Source organism: Littorina saxatilis, linkage group LG14 (genome assembly GCF_037325665.1).
Source record: "Littorina saxatilis isolate snail1 linkage group LG14, US_GU_Lsax_2.0, whole genome shotgun sequence".
NCBI lineage: Eukaryota > Metazoa > Mollusca > Gastropoda > Littorinimorpha > Littorinidae > Littorina > Littorina saxatilis.
The window spans coordinates 21,290,505-21,314,479 of record NC_090258.1 but is presented as its reverse complement, the minus strand read 5'-3'; the positions used below and the strand labels follow the sequence as shown (position 1 = coordinate 21,314,479).

The window sequence follows — 23,975 nt, the reverse complement described above, 5'->3', positions numbered from 1 at the left end:
ACAACAATTATCAGAGTATGAGTTTTTCCGCGTTTGGATTTTCATTTAAATCCAAGTCACAGATTCTGTTTTATGATGAGTGATGTAGTTTGGACAACAATTATCAGAGTATGAGTTTTTCCACTTTTTGATTTTCATTTAAATCCACTCTGGAGTCACAGTTTCTGTTTTATGATGAGTGATGTAGTTTGAAGTGTTGGTATTAAATGTTCAATGACAATCATTCTGTGCTGGTATTCCCATTTTCACCTGCAGGGTTATGAAATATATGGGGAGAAACTTGGTCAGTAAAATCATCTTCACACGTGAACTGAAAATTGTCTATGTTTAAAATTACAATGTATTTCGTGAACATACTTTGAGAATGCCCTTGCGTGATTTAAAACTGCCTGCTGTGAATACTGTTGTGATACTATGAATTTTCTTTTGAGAAAAACAAAAGAATGAAAAGCTTTTAACTAGCTTGTGAATGAGCCTCTTTACTTCTATGTGGGGCTAGCTGCTTTGAACTATTTTTAATGCCTGAAAAGGATAGTGATGGAAATTACTAGTTTAATGTCAGGTGTGACATACTATTGATTGAACTATTTTGTTTATTAATCTGCAATTTTGTTACAACCTACTTTGTTTATTTGGTGACAAGCTAGTGGAAGGCACTTTTTAGTGCTTGAATAGTACTGTGATGCACATTATTTATCATTTCAGTCTAGTCCTACTCATGATTACAACCAATAGTTCTTGTGAGCTTGTACAGTTATGTGATGTCTCTCAGTCTTTTTCCTTGAGGCAAACCATTTTTCCTTTGAACGACACATAGTTCAGTTTGACCATTTTTTTTTCATTTTTGTGTTCTTGTTGTATGCAACTGCAAGCACTGAGCTGTCATGCTTTTTGTCTGATTTCAGACCATATTCTTTGGGCCATTTGTATGCTGAAGTAGTTTTGTTTTTCTGCCACTTCTGTCAGATTGTGTTTTTGCAGTGAGATTCATGTTCAAAATTTCAGACAAGATTAAAAGAATAATCCTGTTTCTTAAATGCCTTCGTGTTCATTGGTTTGTAGACTATGTGTCACTTGCTGTCTAGTTTTTCAGTGAAATTGTTTTGCTAACTAGCTGCAGTATCACACTTTGGTTTATGGGGATATGAAAAAGCTACATTAAAACCATTTCTTCCTCTCTCAGCACATAAAGTCAAAGCATGGTACAATCTTTTTTGTTCCATTTATACTTATGAAGAAAAGCACCATGTCATTTTCAAGTGCCCCCCGACGAAGTCAGTTTGTGCAAATGTAGGTGTCTTTGTTGACTTTTTCGATGTTGAACTTGTCGATCGTTCTTCCACATAGTTTAATCCATTTTCGGCACTTTTCTAAATCTCTAGAGGGTTTGGAAAACGGTACCCATCCAACACCGACCATGTGTGATCTCTCACGGTGTCTTAAATCACTTCCACACACGCCATAACAGCAATGTTTGTGCACCATCGTACAGCTCCACCATTCAAACAACGCGCAAAAGTGGCTGACTTTGCCCGAGGCACAGCGGGCCAAGGTCAAGGTCGCCTAGAATAGCCCAGGTGTAAAAGACCCTATTAGTTCATAGTCTCCACAACTGCTCCGTCGAATGAAGTGCTGGTTAGCGTGGTGACGAAGCAGGGAACAGTCGAGACATCAGGCGCCTCACTCAGTCGCTGGTTAGCCGGTTAACTGGTTACAACACCCCGCGGACGATCCGGTTACAGCATCCCGCAGATTAACAGCGTCCCGCAGATAGGCAGCAGAAAAAAGCCAACAACAGTAGCAGGTAGAAATGAAGAAAGGCTGCAACAAAAAGCCTCGGTGCACTAGACATGTCATGCTACCCCTCACACCCCACCTTTAAACATGTCACCCTGACATATTTCATCGAGCACGTGGGCCTGCACAAACGGACTTTTACAACAACAAATCAGCCATTTTCCTTCCTTCTCTCCATATCTGCAAAAACCATATACAGATTAGTATTTTAGCGTCACAAAGAGCAAATTATGCGCTAACCTGGAAAGAACAACAGAGAGTATTTCATTCCACAAACACAGACTCGTCAACAGCGTTAAATAATGATTTATTACCTCAAAAGCCTATGTAGGTAGCTCTCTCATTGAAGCGAAAACTGCTTCCTCCTTTGAATGGCACCTGTTCGTCAACAGCGATACCCCATTCACCCTCTTGCTGAATACTTTATGCGGTGAAAATACCTTCCCGCACAGCGAAGAGAATTTGACGACCCGTCAACGTCAGACCGCATGTGAACGGAGAGAAAGTGGTCTCAAACTGAAGTTTCCTGAAGCCCTCCTGTACATAATTTGCTTGGATTCAAACAATCTGCTCGCAGACTTGTGTAACTGTTCTGAGCTGTGTTGGTACTAGCAAGAGGCATAAGAAGTCAGATGAACAGTTTTTGTCAACAGCTTTTGTCTGGTTCAAAATCTTGCAGAAATGTTCAACATTAAAAATCGGAAAACAATAGACACTTTCAAAGACATTTGGTGCACAAAATAGTTTGTTTGATTACGAATCAGTGTGTGCAACTTTCTTAATAACTTTCTTTCATGAAATGTACGTATTTGTTTCTATAAATAGGCGCGCGTTCCCTGTTTTGAGCAAACACTGTTTTCGTGCTTTAACAAAAATGCAAATAATACACAACGGCCATAATTTCTCTTTATTTCAATGACTTTCAACTTTAAATACAGCGATTTAAAGTGCAGATTAAAAACAATCAGTGTATGAAGAATTTAAAAAAAAGTTGGTTTGACCTATCATAATCATCTTACGATACAATTGTGACACACGCTATGAATATGATTAAAAATTAATTTGACACATAAAAACCTGTCAACTGGCAATTCATAGTTATTTACGAATACGAAAACATTTTTTTTAAAAAGTTCATTGTGAGTCTCGTACCTGGGACCACTGGGTCCGAAGCGCAATGTCATGTATCCATTACACCACGAAGGTTTCTTGTTGTTATGAAGAATTTAAGAACATAAATCCTGCCAAGATTAGCGCTGGAGCATAGAGGAACGCCAGTCCGAAATATACGCAAAAAAATGATCTCATGGCCCCAGACAAACATTTTTTCACAATTTACCCCATAACACCTCTTTGACATTGGGTTTCATAATGTACTGCATATGAAGCAGGGAGATCGTCTTACCTGCGAACGTCAAGAAGAAAAAGAAGAATGGCGTTTAATGCAGTAGTCATGCTTGAAGTAATATGAGGAGATAGAAAACCAGGAAGAGGGGGGGGGGGGCATATGTTAGTGTGGGGGTCGTGGTGGGTATAGGGTTGTGGGGAGTGGAAAAGGGTAGGAATAGGGGTGGATGTTAAACAACGGAGGGAACTAGGTTACATGAATATACACTCTGCTCAAAAAGTATTGCACCCATTTTCGTACCCCAACTAAAACATTCATTCCCGTGTCATTTCATTCACATTTCATATGAAATTAAAGGCCCTCCACTTGGCCATCGGCTCACATTTCGGATCAAATATTTCTGTTCAAGGTGTTACGTGACCGCATCCGAATTAAGGGTACCCCCAAAATCTACCTGAATAGGCGCAACTTGGCAACTCTTTCAAACGAGGAGAAAGCCAAATCAATTATCGAACCAAAACAGGTTGTTTTGTTTTGCTATCTTCAGATCTTGCATATCTCTTGTGATATGTCATTACTACAGATGCAGGTGTGTTAAATAAATGTTTTTGGGGGGTACGGAAATTGGTGCAATAATTTGTTGGGGAGTCATATAAAAAAAAATCTGTTTTGAGAGGTACTTAGTATAACAAATTATATGCTTTACTAGTTATGAATGTGTGTGTGTGTGTGTGTGTGTGTGTGTGTGTGTGTGTGTGTGCGTGTGTGTGTGTGTGTGTGTGTGTGCGTGCGTATGTGAGTATGTGTGTGTGTGTGTGTGTGTGTGTGTGTGTGTGTGTGTGTGTGTGTGTGTGTGTGTGTTTGCGAACAGACGACCACCTGTTTGTTTTTGTATGTGTCACACACACACACATACACACACACACACACACACACACACATACACACACACATGCATTGCTAAATTATCTCTCTCTCTCGCTCGCTCTCTCTCTCTCTCTCTCTCTCTCTCTCTCTCTCTCTCTCTCTCTCTCTCTCTCTCTCGGGGCGGGGACGTAGCTCAGTTGGTAGCGCGCTGGCTCAAGTTTCACCAGTTGGTCGCTATCAGCGTGGGTTCGACCCCCACGCGGCGAGAGATTTATTTCTCGGAGTCAACTTTGTGCAGACTCTCTTCGGTGTCTGAACACCCCCGTGTGCACACATGCGCACGAAAAAGATCCCACGTTCACAGCAAAAGTCTCAGGGCTTGGAAAACACGAAGACACGCATGCATCATCTCTGGTCTCTGATTATTAGATCGTATTTCGATACTTTGACGAGACAAACCCAATGCTGGTGTGTCGAAGAAGACAGCCACAGCGGGCTTGTTCGAATCAAAATATCACACCATATCCTCAGCGTATTACCAATACCTGTCCCAATATAGACCAGTTGGTCTAAGAGGACGTTAAACCCAAATAGTCAGTCTCTCTCTCTCTCTCTCTCTCTCTCTCTCTCTCTCTCTCTCTCTCTCTCTCTCTCTCTCTCTCTCTCTCTCTCTCTCTCTCTCTCTCTCTCACACATACATGTACACACACACACGCACACACACACACACACACACACACACACACACGTACACACACACACACAAACACACACACACAAACAAATCGCGCGCGCGAACGAAAGAACGGGAAAGAGTGGGATGACACACACATACACAATAACACATGTGCACACACACATGCATACAGACACTTCACGCGCAAGACAGAAAGGCCCCAGAGAGGGGATGACGTCACGATGCATGGACGTCAAAATATCTTGACGTCGTCTACCGTCCCGGGCATTACATCCTTAGCGGATTATGACTTTATTCAGTTATTCTGCAGAAAAACTGAAAAACAAATTCTGCAGCATTTCTGAATAATGTCATTATCCGCCGAAGCATCGTGTCTTTTTCCGCAAATCATGTTTCTGTGCAGTAAGATTGAAATAAAGAATGCTGCAGTAAAACGGTGTTGTTGTTTTTCCGCAGAAAAACTTCTTACATTGTTTCCGCAGCATTTTGTACTTGCTAAATATAATATTGGAGACGTAAGATACCCCTCTGTTGAGAGATGGACTCGTGCAAAATTTACCCAGAAAACACTGAGCGCCGAATGAATGAATGGGAGTGAATGACCACACGCCTTCTGATCAGTCCACTGTGGAGCAAGCTATTTTATCCCGGGGGGGGGGGGGGTTGGGGGGGTGGGGTGGTGGAGATGGATGCAAACGCTACTTTACAAGAACGTTGGTTCTTCTGCAGAAAAAAACTGTCACAGATTATCCCGAAGGAAAAGTTAATCGCAATAATGCCGCAGACAAACATGTAAACATTATGCTGCGGAAAAACTGTTTTGCTGCAGAAAAAAAGTATGCTTCGGCGGATGATGACATTATCCAGAATATCTGCAGCATTTCTGTGGTTTTTTTTGCAGAATAACTGAATAAAGTCATAATCCGCTAAGGATAGCATTATGCTGTAGACTCGGAATTTCCACTCGCATACGAAGGTCTTAATCGAAGAGTATGGCAGGGAAAATGACAGGATAAGGATAAGGATAATGATAAGATGTTATATAGTCCATGAGGGTAACCTCACAGAAATTCGGGCTGCCTTCTCCCTGGGGAAAGCGAGCTGCCATACAGTATACGCCGCTACCCATTTTTTTTTCCTGCATGCGTGTATTCATGTTTCCAAGCCCTGAGACATCCTTTCTTGTAAGCGATGTTTCTTACAAGCGATGTTTATAAAGGTAGGCTCGACCATACTTGTTCTTGTCAAAGTATCCGACCCTATTGCTACGCTAAAAACACGGTAGCTGAAACCCTTTCGCTGCCAATCAAAACTTCCTGACTGCCAGGGAATATGGGAGTTTGGGGTGTAATAATTCACAAAAAATTCTAGCTCCAAACTGGCAGTAGGTAGGTAAGTAAAACCTATGGGTTTTTTTAAAGGAAATTGAACCAAGAATCTGTTTTTAGTATCTAATCATGGAAATAATGCACAAGTGCATGACGGGTATACCCGCCCTAAGGCAGTCAAGGGGATTTGTCTCCCTCTGGTATCTCGTGTTGTCTGTGGTTTTTCTTTGCATGCCTTCATTGATTGATTTCACAGACTATCGATATGAACGTGAATAATTATGTTCTTGATGAGAGTTGTTTTCCGTCTTCTAAGATATGTGAGTGGCTGACAGACAGTGACAGACACTTACTTTTATCTGACTTAGACACTACAGCTTCAAAAGACGGAATGAATATTTTAATCAAACTGTACGTGACATGTTGGTCTTTTAGCTGTTGTCGTCGTCTTCCCTGAATTGCTGAGGAGCAATTTGGTAACTTAAAAATTGTTTTATTTTTATTTTTGAAATCTCCACTTCATTGTTAAATTCACGTTAGCCACGTTGCACGGGCATCTAAAAAGACAGGTTTATCCTAAATCATGTTTTGCAGACTGTGATGAAACGTTTGTGAACTCCACCGGAACACTGTACCACAGCGCTGACCTTGGTAGAAACTGCACGTGGACCTTTGTGACAGATGACGTCTCTTACACTCGATTCTCCTTTCAGCTCTATAACTCCAGCACGTTGTACTCGTATACCTGTCCAGAAGACTACATCAAGGTTTGTTTTTACTATAACCGATCCGAGTGTCCTTTCGTTACATGACAGTTTTCACTAAGTGTTTCAAAGAAAGACCGGGAATCGACACGTTCCAGGGTATGATATCCCCAGATTTTGTTTACACTTTTTTTTATATATAAATGTCTTTGATGACGTCATATCCGGCTTTTTACAAAAAGTTGAGACTGCACTGTCGCGCCCTTATTTTTCCACTTATCTGACGAGTTCACCTGACCTCCTCGAGACAGCGAAACTGAACGATACACGTACGTCTACTCCCTGTAGTCAAATGGGGAAGTGCATGCGCCCAAGCTTTTAGTACTTTTTTCACTGCCTCTGGTTACGGGACGAGAGTATCCTGACCCCTTAAGGTCAGCCCTTTTTTGTTTGTTGGAGGGGGGAGGGGGGTGGTTGTTTTCGAGATATATTTTTGTCGGCTAATAATTGAGAACAGTTAAAAAAAAACTATTAACAAATCATTTGCGACAGAATCCACCAGTATATGGCGCATTTCGCTTTGAGGATACTGACAACAGGAGGGGGGAACATGTACACAGGGAGATAGTGATCAAGGGGGAGGTCGTAGAGAAGGTAGAGCAGTATAAGTATTTGGGGGTGATTATAGACAATAAGTTGACATGCAAACCAAACTCTGATGCCCTTGTGAAGAAACTCCACTCTCGCCTGTACTTTTTGAGAAAACTCAGGTCTTTTAACATCAGACAAGAAATCCTTCAGATGTTTTACACTTCAACCTGCAATAGTGTGTTGTACTTTGGCTCCGTGTGTTGGGGTGGCAACATCAACAAGCAAGACAGGGATAGATTAGATAAATTCATCAGGAAAGCAAGTGGGGTGGTTGGGAGGAAGCAGGACAATTTCACATCAACACATGAACGACGACTGACTGACAAGGTACAGAAGATTTTGGCTGACGACTCGCACCCACTCAGACCGGAATTTGACAGTAGACGGACAGACAGGAGCAACAGATTCAGACAACCAACCGCAAGATCCACACGCTACAGAAATTCGTTCATTCCATCTGCAATTCACATCTTCAATTCTCAGGTGGGGCGGTAGATGCTGGTGTTGTCGCTCTGATGCACGGGGTCAGTGTTCTGTATTGTTTCAGTATTGTTGATTTTGTTTTGCATTCTACTCTCTTAGACAATATGTGATAACCGGCAAGGTGCTGACTTTCTTTTGTGCATTGTTGATGGTGAATGCATGTTAATTTATGTTTAATATACTTACTTATGTGATAACCAATGTACTATATTTTCTCAGGACAAAGAACAAATGTTTATTTTGAATGTTTTATGTATGTTATTATTACGGACACAAACGCTCAGCAATGTAATTTCTCTTTTAGAGATTAATAAAGTTATTGTATTGTATTGTATTGTATTGTATTGTACTGTTAAAAAGCGTGTTTTTTTATATTCTGAAATATTGTGTTAAAAACCGACACACCCCAGGATGTAGCAATGTAGCTTGTATACGTAGTATTGAAATGAACAATCGACTTTCATCCTCAAAAAAGGATGATTGCCGCAAGCTCATTCCCCAAGGCACGTACACGTACACATGCAGCTACAAGAACAAGCTTTAATTCATGACAGATCATTATCCTAATGTCAAAACTGTTTATGAAAGAGTCGCGCATATCATTATGAGTCTCACGTAGACTACAGATTATTTGAGTGTAAAAGCGAGTCTTGATCTAAGGAGTATGTCCAGTTAGGAATATACTTGTTATTCTCGCAGGTGCCATGAGATTTCTTTTGCATATATAACTCTTACTTACCTTTTCGCATGTTTTCTATATTTAGAGCGCTTGGGTCCATTTGTTTCTTTGATATTCATTTAAATATTACCATTTTAGATCAGCGAAGGAGGTGATCAGGCAGGAGAGTATGGCACTTACTGTCAGACCAGTTATGAACGGAGCATCCCTGGAAGCCGTTCCAATACACTGGTCGTCAGCTTCCTATCATTGTCAAATCACAGTGACACCAACTTCGCTATTTATGCTTCATGGACTTCTGGTAAGATTTCAGGGGCACACATAAGGCACACAAAAAAAGTTGTATGTTTCTGGTCACCTTACCCTACCTAGTTTTTTCCCGCCGACCCTAGACTTTTTTTTTATTGCATTTGTAAAAAAAAAAATAAGTCGCGTAAAGCGAAAATACAACATTTAGTTAAGCTGTCGAACTCACAGAATGAAACTGAACGCAATGCAATTTTTCAGCAAGACCGTATACTCGTAGCATCGTCTGTCCACCGCTCATGGCAAAGGCAGTGAAATTGACAAGAAGAGCGGGGTAGTAGTTGCGCTGAGAAGGATAGCACGCTTTTCTGTACCACTCTTCGTTTTAACTTTCTGAGCGTGTTTTTAATCCAAACATATCATATCTATATGTTTTTGGAATCAGGAACCGACAAGGAATAAGATGAAAGTGTTTTTAAATTGATTTAGACAATTTAATTTTGATAATAATTTTCATATTTTTAATTTTCAGAGCTTGTTTTTAATACAAATATAACATATTTATATGTTTTTGAAGTTAGAAAATGATGAAGAATAAGATAAACGTACATTTGGATCGTTTTATAAAAAAAATTTTTTTTACAATTTTCAGATTTTTTATGACCAAAGTCATTAATTAATTTTTAAGCCACCAAGCTGAAATGCAATACCGAAGTCCGGCCTTTGTCGAAGATTGCTTGGCCAAACTTTTAATCAATTTGATTGAAAAATGAAGGTGTGACAGTGCCACCTCAACTTTTACAAAAAGCCGGATATGACGTCATCAAAGGTATTTATCGAAAAAAAGAAAAAACCGTTCGGGGATATCATTCCCAGAAACTCTCATGTAAAATTTCATAAAGATCGGTCCAGTAGTTTAGTCTGAATCGCTCTACACGCACACACGCACACACGCACACACACACAGACACACACACACACACACACACACACACACACACACACACACACACACACACACACACACATACACCACAACCCTCGTTTTGATTCCCCCTCGATGTTAAAACATTTAGTCAAAACTTGACTAAATGTAAAAAGAAGAAAAAAAGCGTCAAAACGAAAGTAACAGACAGCAGACGACACAAGGGAGTTAACCCCGCATCCCTTTTGTCTCATTTGTTTTGTAATGTGTTGTCTTTCTCTTTGTATAGTAAGTCCAGTCTCTTTGCGTCACTGTATAGTTATTTTCTACCCTGACCAAAAAACTAAAAAACTAAAAAACTAACAAAAAATCTCTACCTACCTACCCTATTTTTTGTAGCCATGTTACCAGAAACATACAACTTTTTTGTTGGCCTAATGCAAATCGCAAGTGCGTGTCAAATAAAGCAATACAGATCTTGGTTTATCTATAGCTCTTAATTTTAATTCTTGAGTAATAGCTTTATCAACCACAGACCTCATGGGTCTGATTGCCCGTCGCTAGTTTCTGATAGATTTTTGTTCCAAATACTTAAACTAGCGCTTTTGGTCTATACTTCAGAGATATTTAGAGACAAGTTTTTTTTCTTCTATTTTCCTTCTTCTTTGCTCTAATTATTCTTTGGATGGTCGTGTTCACTGACCGAACATAAAATGTGATGGACACTGTTCAAGTGTACGTCATCCAAAAGTTCATGAAATCGCAGATACGTATTTTCGCATGATGAAAATAAATAACCACCTGACTAGGTTTTAGATGTTAAGAGTAGAAAGTTTAAAAATTAACAAGACATGCAATTTAATGAAAATGTTTGAAACATAAGTAAGTAACGAAGAATATAGTTCATCCTGATGTCATTTACACCTTTACCATATGACGTCACACACCTAGTTAATCTTGAAGGTACAAACGCTTTAAAAGATCAGCTCAAAAGTTAAGCCTTGATAATCAAGTTGCAGTAATGTGGACAGTACAATGTATACTGGGGGATAATGTTTTGTTTTTAATATCTGTAAACGTATTTTTACAGCCGCATTTGAGTAGATTGCAATGCAAAGCCGAAACAATTTTTCTGAGGCATATCGTTTAGAGTAAAATTGTGTTTAAATGTCTTCAGTTTGTGAGAAAACGTTCCGGGAGGGCGAGGTGATGCATTCCCCAGGATACCCGCACAGTTACCCAGCCCAACAGACATGTGTGTTCACATGCAGTGATTATGTGGGTCTCTACGACGGCTACCCTCTGCTGAATTTTACAGACTTCAATCTGCCGAACCACACAGCGCAGTCGTGTGACACAGACTACATTTGGGTGAGCTTTGAGATCTGATTTAATTGAGTATCAGGTATATATTTTCAAAAAACGTATTTGCTAAATAATTGAGTTAAGATACATGTGTGTTCATTTAACTGTGGATAATGTGTTTGTATATTGTGGGTATAGCTGTGTTCTTAAGGACCAACATTTTGCTCTTTTTACATTTAGTCAAGTTTTGTTTGTATCCTTCTTCTGCGTTCTTGGCGACGCTAAATCGTCAACAAGGTTTGGCAAATTCCGCGGTCCAAGCAGTGACTCTGCCGTACCCCACAGCATATTGTGGGACTCCACTGCACCGGGCCACGTCTGGCGTCTCAGGGCGTCACAATGCAGGATGTAGTTTGAGGGATCATGCCGCATTGGCATTCGTCTGTGTCATATATAATTTAAAGAGATCCCTTGTATTGGGCTGTGAATGTTGTAACTATGCTTATAGTTATTTTCACCATGGACAACTGCCTTAGTGATGAGAATGTGAGAGTGTGTCAGGTTTCATGGTCAAATAAATGACTGGAAACGGCCAATTACTACTAATCGACTCACCACACCACGATCTTAGAGAGAGAGAGAGAAACAGATAATTCCAGCGTCACTGACGTGGCATTCGCACAAAAAATCAGACATTATTCGCCATAAAAATAATAGTCATGATGATTTTATTAACTCAAATTTGTGCAGAGATTTCCCCAAACATGACAACCTTCCTACCCAAGGTTAAAAATGTTGAGGTAAAAAAAGCTAAGGGTACTTAACTTGAGTTTTGAAAAACGTCACTGACGTGGCAAAAATGCTCACCTGCATTTCACTGACTAAGCGAAATTCTGAAATTCTATGAGATTAGCCAACTAAATGATGTGATTTTGTTAGATCATTGTCAAGACATATCATAAAAGAAATGCAAATATCAAATGTATCCTTGCGACTAGCGGTTAATATGTAGCGTCACTGACGTGGCACTTGAGCGTCACTGACGTGGCACGTGTGAATTCAATGTTCAATAGTGATACGTTTTTGTTGTTAAAATGTAGGTAGTTTAACACGGCCGATTTTAAACTGATTATTGATCTTCTCGGACATTGTTGAACCACTCTACGGCTCTTTGTCCCTCCGTCCGTCTGTCCGTTGGTCCGCCCGTTGGTCCGTCGACACCATTGCCCATCTTGATAACTTGTAAAATAATTATGTCAATTGCACACTTTGTACATGTACTGATACACTTAAAAGAAACATGCTCCTCTAGCAATAATATTTAAAGCATTCCGGGTCAAGGTCACTACTCGAGGTCACCGTTCAAGGTCATTCTTTTTTCTTGTACACTTCAGACAACGCCTTGATTTTCAAAAGTATTGCATTCAAACTTGGCGGGCAAACAAGTACACACCCTCAGAAAGATAAATGGCTCCTGATTCTGGCTCCAAAACGTCATTCACACGGTTTTGATTTGAGCTGTCATTATTTTGACGTTCTCCGCTGTCTTAATTATTCCCTCCTGGCAATTATAGATATAACTACCGTTATACACACACGTCAAACAAATGAGTATGTACATTTGACAAGATTCTAAATGTGAACCACACTATTCCACTTTATATTTGCTGGTGTTAGTCGAGAATGATAGGGCGGAATAACACGTTAATCCTAAATCTGAACATAACCAAACTCAAACATTGTTAGCATCTTTCTGCGCGAACCTTACGGAAAAAAACTATTTCATTTTCTTTATCGCTTTTGTAGCAAAAAAATTGCGGTGAACCAAACGATGGACTTGGTCGTGCTGAAACAGCCTTTTCTTGTGTAAATGACATTTTCTTTCAGCACTGCGAACACTCACAGATTTACTTTTCTGTGCACTCCACTTCGCTCTACACTATTGTTTTTGTCGGCGGTTGCGATTTTTCTTTTGTTTTTGTTTTCCTTCAGATACTTTAATTTTCATAGAGGGAATAACCAGAAGTCACAAGGAGTAAACTCAGGTCCGAAGAATGTGTGAGGCAAAAATGGGATCATTTAGACTTTAAGGAATGGAGGCACGGCCCTTATTTCGTGGAGGCTGGCATTGTCGTGGAGAAGATATAGATGGGAGGTCTGGGTTTCGCAGTTTAGTCGTTAATTGCTGAACTCGTGAGTTACTTTGGGTAATAATTAGGTCCTGCATAGTATGTGACAGTGACAGTTCTGTTAGCAAACAATTATCGACAGCAACGGGACCTTTAATTCGTGGTCGCAAAATACAGCGAATAGCACTGTTTCTTCTTTGAAACCCTTGCTTACAAATAAAGTGCGTCTCGTAATTGTGGTCCAATTGTTTTGTGTTTTCTTGCAGTAATATAGAAGGAAACCAAAGTCTCATTATCAGTGACTAGATTCATCACAAGTGTGGGTCTACTTGGTTCAAAATGGTTAAGCAGATCGCGTGCAAGAGGAACTTGTTGCTTCTTCCGTTCATTTTGCGGCCAGCTTTTGAAGCTGAAGGTCATTGTGTGGAATTCTGTGAACGGTTCTATATGAAAGTTTAAGTCTTGCACTATATACTCGTATGTTCCCTTTTAAATCTTAGTTCTTAAGTTTTGATACAGCAGTTACATTAATTTTGTTTGCAGAGCTGTTCGGACGTCTTGTTGGTTATTTAGAGTTGTTTTTCCCAAGTGTTGATTTCCCTTTTCTTCTGTCAGATTGTAAATTATGTAGCAGCTTTGTTTCATGTTACTTTCTTCACCTTTGTAGAAATTTCCTTTGTGTCATTACCTAGCTACACTCTTTTACAGAATAGGAGTTGTTCATGGTTCTTGACAAAAGACCCCGTTTTGAAGCATAACCCAAAAGTGACGTATTTTGATGCCTCGTCATTTATGACGTAGCAACCTAATGGCGTCATCTCTGAGAGGTAAACCAGTTAAATGTTTGGCCTTTCAAATGATATATTATTTTTGATGATCAGTTACCTGAAACATTTATAATGGCGTTTTGATCATGTTATTTGGATCATAACTCGTACAAATCTCTGGGTTTAACTGCACTCAAAATTAAAAATAACGGAGAAATGATCACGTTTTTGTGCTCAGCTTTTTCCAGTTACAACAATGTTAACCTTAGTTAGAACTTGTAACAAAAAATCACAAGGAAGTTGGTTAAAAACTACCAGTAACAAGTACACATGGTTTTAAAGTGCCATAGACGTTACAAAACAGTGCCACGTCAGTGACGCACTTTGTGCACAACAAAATGGGGACAAACAAACTCAAATCACATGGTTGGACTCCTCCATTTAAAAGCTAAGAAAAATCGAAAAAAGAAATAAATCAACCAATCGGTTCATCGCCACAAACAAAAAGTCTACCAAAACGTCACTGACGTGGCACCATTTTGGGGTAGAGTTTGTTTTAAATATATTTCAACAAGAAGAGCAAACGCTCGATCGAGTCACTTTCGCAGTTCTGAATATTATATGAGGCATCAGATGGACAGGAAGAAATTGCTATTCACAACACAATGAGTCACGTTCACATAAAATTTGAGCCCGGTCACTTTTATAGTTTCCGAGAAAAGCCCAACGTTAAGTTGTGTGTTGCCGAACAGAAAAGGCTAGTTATCTCCCTTGTTTTTCTGATAACGTTCGTAAAAGGCTACAGATGTAAATACTTTGATGTAAAGAATAATCCTACAAAGTTTCAATCACATCCGATGAACTTTGTCAAAGATATAAAATGTCTAATTTTTCCTTTGACGCTGACCTGTGACCTTGAAAAAGGTCAAAGGTCAACGAAACCATCGTTAAAGTGTAGAGGTCATTGGAGGTCACGACTAAACAAAATATGAGCCCGATCGCTTTGATAGTTTCCGAGAAAAGTCCAACGTTAAGGTGGTGTCTACGGACGGCCGGCCGGCCGGCCGGCCGGACAGACTAACACTGACCGATTACATAGAGTCACTTTTTCTCAAGTGACTCAAAAAGTAATATCAATTGATATTTTAAAAACAGATCAAACGATAGTTTTAGGCTTCTGTAGCAACTTTGACTAATTTTCGAAACCAAAACAATAAAAACTAGCACACGCGATGACATTCTTAAAAGTTGTCATAAAATGACTTCACACGGCGCGTTCCCAAATGACATCAAAACAAAATGGCGGCATGCAAGGGGAGTGAACTAGAGGCAAGCGATGAATGGTATTAGTAACTATAAACATCTCTTGTGGCATATGTACGGTGAAAAAGCCGTCAATTCCATTTTGAATTTAGGGCTTAAGTGAGCATATTTTTTGGAATTGCCCATATATAAAGGGAGACTGCAGCATTGACAGCAGGAGAGAAAGAAGGGCAAAGATAGAGAAAAGAGGGAGGAAGGGAGGGAGAGAGAGAGGGAGGGAGGGAGAAAGCACACACAGAGAGAAAGAGGGGCGTGCGTGTGTGTGTGGTTGTACACCCACTTTTGCATCATGTTGGTAAACGTTTAACCCTTGCTAGTAAAACACTTTAAATACAGGTTTATGGCCAAGGGTTCTGGCAGCCAGGGCGTCTGTGTACGGCAAATACGCCTGAGCCTCCTGTCCTGCGTGATGCTTTTGGAATCATATTTAAGTCCAGCGATCAAGGTGAAGCTGGTCATGGTTTCCAGGCCATATGCACCAAGTCTCCTCGTAAGTATAACTATGTGATCGTGCAGATTTTATTGTCAAATATCTCAATCTTCTAACCACAATCCGCACATCATTTAAGAGAGTGTCCATCAAATTTACAAAACTACAGGCCTGTATCCTGCTAGCTGCCAACTTCGAACTTCTTGTTCAGGGTTACAAATGTATCATTGGGAAACCTAGGAAACTATCACAACACAAGAATCGTGATTGTATTTACATTCGTACAGAACATTTCATTATGGGACATGTAGCTGATTTCCTTGGGTCCTTAAATCACTTACTGGTCTAAAAGGTTGGAAAAGTTTAGCAACAACATTTGCAAATTGAATGGAATATTTACGGCAACGTTTTAAAGCAAAAGTGTTTACGACCAATGGTTCCGGTAGAAGGTGCTCTTTCGTTTCTTCTTCCACGTTCACTCATGATTTTGCACGAGTTGGTTTTTACGTGTATGACCGTTTTTACCCCGCCATTCAGGCAAACATCCACTTTCGGTGGAAACGTGCTAAATTTAAAAAGCTTGCCTCGAAGTCTACAGGCTTCGTTCATTTTAGGTTACTGAATTTCTGTGCATTGAAAAATGTCATCAAAATCCTCATAACTTGTAGGGTTTGTTCTATACTTCACAACCAAACAGAATGAAAATCGTAACACAAGTTTTTGAAGCACGCTGATATTTGGTACATTTCTTTGAACCACTCTAAATAATTTGAAATCTAGAATTTAATGGGGTAACACTTTTGTGAATATTGTGTACAAAACAAACAAAGAGCAATGTCTGGCATAGCTTTGATTAAGATTTTGTAATCGCAATTTTCTTAGATATCAAGGTGAAGTACAATCCCACAGTCTGAACCGAACTAAAGACTACATGATTAATTTCGAACAAATAAATCACAAAATGTGGTCATTATCAGTACTGCCTCTACTTTTTTTTTAAACAAAAATGATGTTATAAAATAAAACAATACAACAAAATAGAAACACATGACCCAAGTGACGCCCCCCCCCCCCCTCCTCTTCCCACTGTACATGTAATGATGTTTTGTAAAAACAAAACAAAAATGGAATCTTCCAGATAATATTCCCGCACGGGAGTGTTTTTCTCTCTCTGATCAAATCGTGCTTTTAAGTAAGTTTAGGCCGCATTGTTACAACCTCATTTGTTCATCAAATTGATGTAAAGATGTTTTCAAACACTCTTTGACCCGGTCCTGACTAGGGGATTGTATTTCAGCTTGAAAACTTAATTCAAGATTTAGAAACAATTCTAAATTGAAATTTTAGTGACAGATTTAAAAATGACTGCATTTCTTCTTGACCATTGCGTGAATCCCAAAAATATATTAATAATAGATTTGGCATGTTAACTCTGAACGTTATTTTCATTCCACGGATTTCTTCACATAAACTATACATATTTGGTTTCAGGAAATAAAAAGGACAACCTTGATATCACTTTATGTCACACGCTTTCCTTCTTTGCCACTACTAAAGCAAACGTGTGCAAGATTGTATGTTACGCGCTTTGGAGCATGTGCAAGAACGGATTCAGACTCGAAATCGTCCCCCCAAAAACCCCAAAATGCACACACGACTTTTATTTCTCCTGCTGTTATCGTTTCTTCTCTTTACAAATTCTTCAACGCTCAGAATACTGAAAACGGCATCCCAAACGACAGTACTGTTTCCATACGCGAATTTAGCTGCCCTTGGAAAGTGGCTCGCTCAGGAGGCCTGTTAGTCTGACACTATAAGGACAGAGTTGTGAACATAGATGACAAAGATCCCGGAAAGAACAAACATTTCGCGGATGCAGACACAGAAAGACGTCATGAAGATTGCGATGCTTCAAAAGATACAGACTGTGACGATGACTGTGACGTCATTCACATATTCCGAGACGTCATTTATAGTTGTTCGGTCACTTTCGTCAAAAAGTAGATCTCTCCACAATGGCTGCTCCTGTGTTTAGGTTTATCAAGCGTGAGTACGCAAAACGTGTTTGTTCTCTCCTCTGTTGAAGCTGTGAGACATAATCGCCATTACGAGCTAGTCGTGTGACAGAGAGTTTTCTTGCACACTCGACTGCTGCTGTTTCACTCCGGCTAAAGCCGTCGTGAAACATCTACAGTCTCGTGTGCAAGAAAACTCTCTGTCACACGACTAGCTCGTAATAGCGGGTATTGTTATATATTGACTATCAATCATTGAATAATCATTGTCATATACATCGATCGCAAATCAACAGAGATCAAGTTTAATGCAAATGTTAGCCATTTTACAATTTAACGTCGAGTTAAACCTTGCCATAGCCAAATTAAAAATATAACTAGTCAAACTTTGTCTCCATGGTCATCTCTGTTAAATTATTTGCTGTATAAACAAAAGCATTGGATTGTTCGGACGTGATGAACGTATCCATGTGTTCTTTCTTGATAATATACAACTGATCGAGCGTAAGCAGTGTTGTGACTTGCAAGTATGATTGTACATTTTCCTGTCTTTTAAAGCTTGTGGCAAAGAGATTCTGACAGAGCAGAGGGCTAACTTCACCTCTCCATGGTATCCGAGCAACTACCCAACACGTACAAACTGCACTTGGGAGATTACAGTGGAGGGATATAATTGGATTCAGCTGGTTTTTGACAACTTTACACTAGAGGGGCCACAAGGGTCGTGTCCATTCGACTGGGTATCCATTTTTGATGGCACCACTTGGACTGAAAGGTAAGTGCAACAAAAGAACTGCCATGTGCCGCAATATTTTATCATTAACGTGCCGATGCGATAGCATCTGTAAAGAAGTAGGAGTTCATTCCCTCCTTTCATTTTTTACATTTAGTCAAGTTATGACTAAATGTTTTAACATAGAGGGGGAATAGAGATGACGGTCGTGGTGTATGTGTGTGTGTGTGTGTGTGTGTGTGTCTGTGTCTGTGTGTGTGTGTGTCTGTGTCTGTGTGTGTCTGTGTGTGTCTGTGTGTGTCTGTGTGTGTCTGTGTAGAGCGGTACAGAGAAAACTACCGGACCGATCTTCATGAAACTTTACATGAGAGCTCCTGGGTATGATATCCTTAAACTTTTATTTTCAATTTTTAGATAAATGTCTTTGATGACGTCATATCCGGCTTTTTGTAAGAGTTGAGGCAGCACTGTCACACCCTCATTTTTCAATGAAATTGTTTGAAATTTTGGCCAAGCGATTTTCGACGAAGGCCGGACTTTGGTATTGCATTTCAGCTTGGAGGCTTAGAAATTAATTAATGAGGTTGGTCATTAAAAATCTGAAAATTGTAATTAAGATCATATTTGTATATTCACTTAACGAATGCGACTTTGAGGGTGCTCAGGTTCTGTTCACCTGATCGACCAACACCGCAGGTGCAGCAGTTTTCGGGCCTGGTTGACGCCAAGATATATTATGACACTCATCGGTAAATGTCGAAGTTTGCTTGTTGATTATGCACGAATCGTTTAATCACCAGACGACAGTTATTGCCCTTTGTTGGAAAAAAGGGTGTGTTTTTTAAACTTCTGTTTTTTGACAACTTCAAATAGAGCAATTTTAAAATAATAGGTTGCTATTACAGCCTAAGACATCCTTCACCGTAGAGAAGCATACCTTTCGAGCCGATTATGTGAAATCACGCACGCATATAATACAGAGCAAGGAGGAGGTGACCCAGATTATCGACAACAAATGATAGTACTTAGTGTTGCGTCCTGACAAAACCAGGAATTTGAGTCGACTGCCAGTGGATTGAGTATGTTCAAAAAGTGTAGCAGTATGCAAGATAGAAATATGAACTGAAATAAAGAGGTCAACACTGAAGAAAATTCAAAAAGTGTGGCAGTATGCAAGAAAGAAATATCAACTAAAATAAAGAGGTCAAAACTGAAGAAAATTCCACTATTTCTTCAAATTTACTGAAAGCGATTACACCCCGAATGCCTTTTTAGCTCGTCCACTGTAATCCTCAGAACCTGTAATTGTGCAATAATATGAGTTTAACAGAAAGTTCATCACGGTTTGTCCGTAATGTTGTCAGCATTATCACCAACTTACTGCTGAGCCTGTCAGTTCATATTTATGACCAATTTTCAAAATATTGTCCTCCAGTAGGGGTGTTACCAATAACAAGCAAATTACATAAGCATACTGGGCAAAATGTTTTGTTTAACGTCCAGATACACCGGCCTTTCTCATAGTATGCATTTTGTATGAAACTAACCCGGATTCCATGTTGCGCAATAAGTCCAAATGGATCAATACACGAAAATGGCAGCATAATTCTCGAGAAAAGCCCGGTAAAAAAAGGTTGTGATGTAATGGTATGAAAAAACCCACTTTTGTTTGCAATTGTTGGTTTCTATTTCATCACTGGAACACAAAAAAAGCAAAATCATCAATTAAAAAAATATAACGCGAAGCTGACTTTACTTCAGGAAGTGTGACACTGAGTTTCGGACACTTTTTGGAGCCCCGATGTTATGTTATATGTTATGTTATATGAAGTCTTATATCGCGCGCGTATCTCCAGACTCGGACTCAAGGCGCAGGGATCTATTTATGCCGTGTGAGATGGAATTTTTTACACAATACATCACGCATTCACATCGACCAGCAGATCGCAGCCATTTCGGCGCATATCCTACTTTTCACGGCCTATTATTCCAAGTCACACGGGTATTTTGGTGGACATTTTTTATCTATGCCTATACAATTTTGCCAGGAAAGACCCTTTTGTCAATCGTGGGCACTTTACCGTACACACCCCAATGTAGTGTACACGAAGGGACCTCGGTTTTTCGTCTCATCCGAAAGACAAGCACTTGAACCCACCACCTAGGTTAGGAAAGGGGGGAGAAAATTGCTAACGCCCTGAAATGTCTCATGCGGTCATTGTTAACAGTCTTCTTTCGTGTATTTCGTGCAGTTAGAACAGGACGTACAGTCACACAAATTGGACGCCTCATTTTGGAGTTAGACCTAACTTTTAAAAATTGTAAAATAAAATGAGCAGCATGTGAGACAAGCATTTTTGAATCACGAAAAGAATTCTTGTATCGTCAAGACAAGATCAGGACTATTCAAAGCTTTAAAAGTTTGGAAAAAAAATTGGAGCACGGATGCAAGTCGTGCGAGGCTGTGTGAGTTGAATGGTAAGTGGAAAGATGCAGCTTTTTTGACTTGATGGCGGGGAAGTAAAGTACCAAAAGCCATGCAACTTTGCCTTTTTTTTTGGAATGCCAGTCGACTGAGATTTCCCAACATTTGATATTGTTTGTTGCTGTGTCTGTGTCTGTGTAGAATGAGTATTGCGCTTAAACACGTACTGTACTGCAGCGACAAGGCTAAAATCAGATATCATGAGCTGCATCTTACCATTGCCCAAGCAGAAGAATTTTCTGGATATCGCTAGTTTCTTTGAAGTCAACCGCCGCGGCTCAGTTTGTGTCACTCGCAGTACTTTCTCGTTAAAATTACATTCAGAGGTACACAATAGCGTGCTATTGCAGATGTAGAGTCGCTTTAAAACCTCAAACGACTCAATAGGTCATGTATGAATAAAGTGGGTCACATGAGGCCCCGATGGATCGGGGGTTGAATAAACCATGAAGACTGTGTGGTTTACGCGTGCTGAATAGCCATTGAAGTGATTTGTAAGTGGCATTCAATGTTGTTGTATGCTATTGCGAGAGTGTTTCCTTAGGTAAGTAAAGCTGTCTTAGTGAGAAGTTGTCATCGTTCTGTAAACCTACTGTGAGGCGGAGTGGGCCTTTAAACAAGTAACCGATTCACCTCACATGCGTACAGAATAAGTATACATCTACCTTGTATTAAGTTATTTTATTTTTCTCAAAAAATCCCAACAAAGCTGGTGTTAGATTTGTGCATGTGTACACTATAAGCAATCCACTAGATCTTGCTCAAAAGTAATTGATTAATTCTAACATAAAATAAAACAGGAGTGTTTTTGACACGTCATCAGGTATTGCGGTGAGACAGCGCCCGAAATGCTGCAATCATCCACCAACACAATCACGGTGAATTTTGTGTCAGACAGCTCCGTTACCTTTAAAGGCTTCTCCGCTTCCTATATCGCTCACAATACCACAGGTAACTATTTGCATGAGCAAGTGTATTATGTTTAATCATCTTTTTTCTCTCTTTCCTATTTTGTATTGTTTTTAATTGTGTGTCTGTGCGTCTCCAGGACAGATTGTACAAATCGCTGTACTGTAATTTAGAAACACCTGCAATGATTTACTCAAAACGGCTCTGAAACTATGCCAAATCATTAAATGAATTTTAATCTGCGAGCCGTTTGCATCGCCCAGCTCTCTTATCAGGAGTCAGGACTTCCGGTCGTCATCATTATTTATTTAGTTTTCAAAGATACCCATTCGTCAAAGTAGATCAAGACCGTTAGATTAAGGAAGTCAAATGTACAGTCTAGCTTACGCATGCAAATTCCGTGCCATACAGCGCTAAAACGCTTCGCACAACAGAAACAGACACAATGTCGGTTGGAGAATATCAAGGTCGGCGATGACTACCAAACACAGCATTGAGATTTGAAAAATAGAATGCTCAAACACTAATTCTAAGACCTTCCTTGTGTGTATTGTCATCTACTCAACTCCCACAATAAACTCTGTAGCTCTCAGCTCAATTTCAGATCTGTATCTCCAGGAATAGTGCATGAAATACTCAGGGTCGAAAGGCAGGACGAAAATTATGACTCGCTCAAAGAACGTCCCAATGAGAATTACAGTCTGATATGCCCACTCAAAACACAGCCGTTTTCAATTTGAGTAACTCAGCACCCAAACGTTTATTTTAAGGTATTCCTGGTGTGTGGTCACAACATGAACTGTATAGCTCTTGGGGCGATTTGATACAGTTTTCTTGTCAGATATAATTTCTTTTAATATCTGTGACTGAAGTTATTCTTTAATTTCAAGTGTTCACCAACTGTGGAGGGAATCTGACCGGTATTGGTGGGCACATAGTATCCCCAAACTATCCTGACCACTATCCTAACAACTCGCGGTGTGAGTGGACTATTACCGCACACCCGGCAGACAGGATCCGTGTCACCATCTCTCACCTGGACCTGGAGAACTTGAATGCCTGCCAAAGAGATTCTCTGGAGGTAATCATCTGATTATGCATTACTCTAAAAATGTATTCTATATTTTGTTGCAAATGTAAATTGAGCATATAAAAAGTGGAAGGTGAGCCTGGTGTGTGAAGTTTGAAGTAGCCAACTGTTAAAAACTTTAAAAGAAAAGTTCGGTGCAGAGCAGAATGAGTATCGTAGATTTCGTGTCATGCTGATACTATATGGTAGGCTTACCCCGCCAAATCAAGAACGTGTATTTACCATTATATGCTTCATTTATCTACAAATCCCAGAAGAGTGTTCTCTACACCTTATTAAAAATGAATGTGCATGGATTTACTGCAATATGCTCCACACATATAATAAAATATCAAACAAACGCCAAATAACTTTTGCAAGCGTTGTGGAAGAGATGCGCCCCCCCCCCCCCTTCCCTCCCCTTACCTTGCACAAACAGGAAAACATGCATGAGTGTTTCCAGGTGACCCACCCCCTGCTAAATTCAAATGAGAAGAAGCACTGAAAAACAAATGGTTGCACGTTTCGTCACCAGATCAGAGCATTTAGACACTGTAAATCTTGAGATCTGGCATACAGTCTCGTCTGACTGCCATGTCCACCACTACTTGCCTAAAATATTCGAGGCTTGGCATGAACACTGTTCAAACACGGGTATTCGAGGGCTCATGCTGCAACATGAGAACGCACCTGAAGTTAATGTATACCAAATAGATGTAGAAGTTATTAGCATGTTTGTGGGTGGCATTTTTTGGGGGTATCACGTTTTTGAAAGAATTAGAAAAGTTGTTATTTGAATTTGTATGGAACGGTAAAGGAGCCAAACTTTAAAGGACTGTAGTGTGTAAACCCTTGAAAAATAGGGGTTTAAAATGGTCAACACATTTTCGGACGGTTGATGTGGCAACGGTTTTTTCTGTTAAGTTATAGTGCAATATTATATTTGATTGTGACAGTCTTAAAGACGTTCGACCTTTTTTAGATTGTATCTGTACATTTATTGAATTTAAAGATGACACGGACAGCACGCTATTGGAAATATGATTAGTGTGCTTGTTACTACATTCGTGAACCTATGTTTTAAG

General features: G+C 39.8%; 1 protein-coding gene across 1 annotated transcript in view; it reads left to right on the top strand.

The window, feature by feature from the left end:
• LOC138947339 (uncharacterized) overlaps positions 1 to 23,975 on the top strand; it is a 112,327-nt gene that overhangs the window by 7,174 nt on the left and 81,178 nt on the right. Inside the window, exons 3-9 of the mRNA XM_070318797.1 lie at positions 6,632 to 6,804; positions 8,693 to 8,855; positions 10,903 to 11,096; positions 15,586 to 15,739; positions 18,253 to 18,469; positions 21,736 to 21,863; positions 22,712 to 22,902. Of these exons, the coding sequence (XP_070174898.1) occupies positions 6,632 to 6,804; positions 8,693 to 8,855; positions 10,903 to 11,096; positions 15,586 to 15,739; positions 18,253 to 18,469; positions 21,736 to 21,863; positions 22,712 to 22,902 (1,220 nt within the window). The remainder of the gene's footprint in view (positions 1 to 6,631; positions 6,805 to 8,692; positions 8,856 to 10,902; positions 11,097 to 15,585; positions 15,740 to 18,252; positions 18,470 to 21,735; positions 21,864 to 22,711; positions 22,903 to 23,975) is intronic.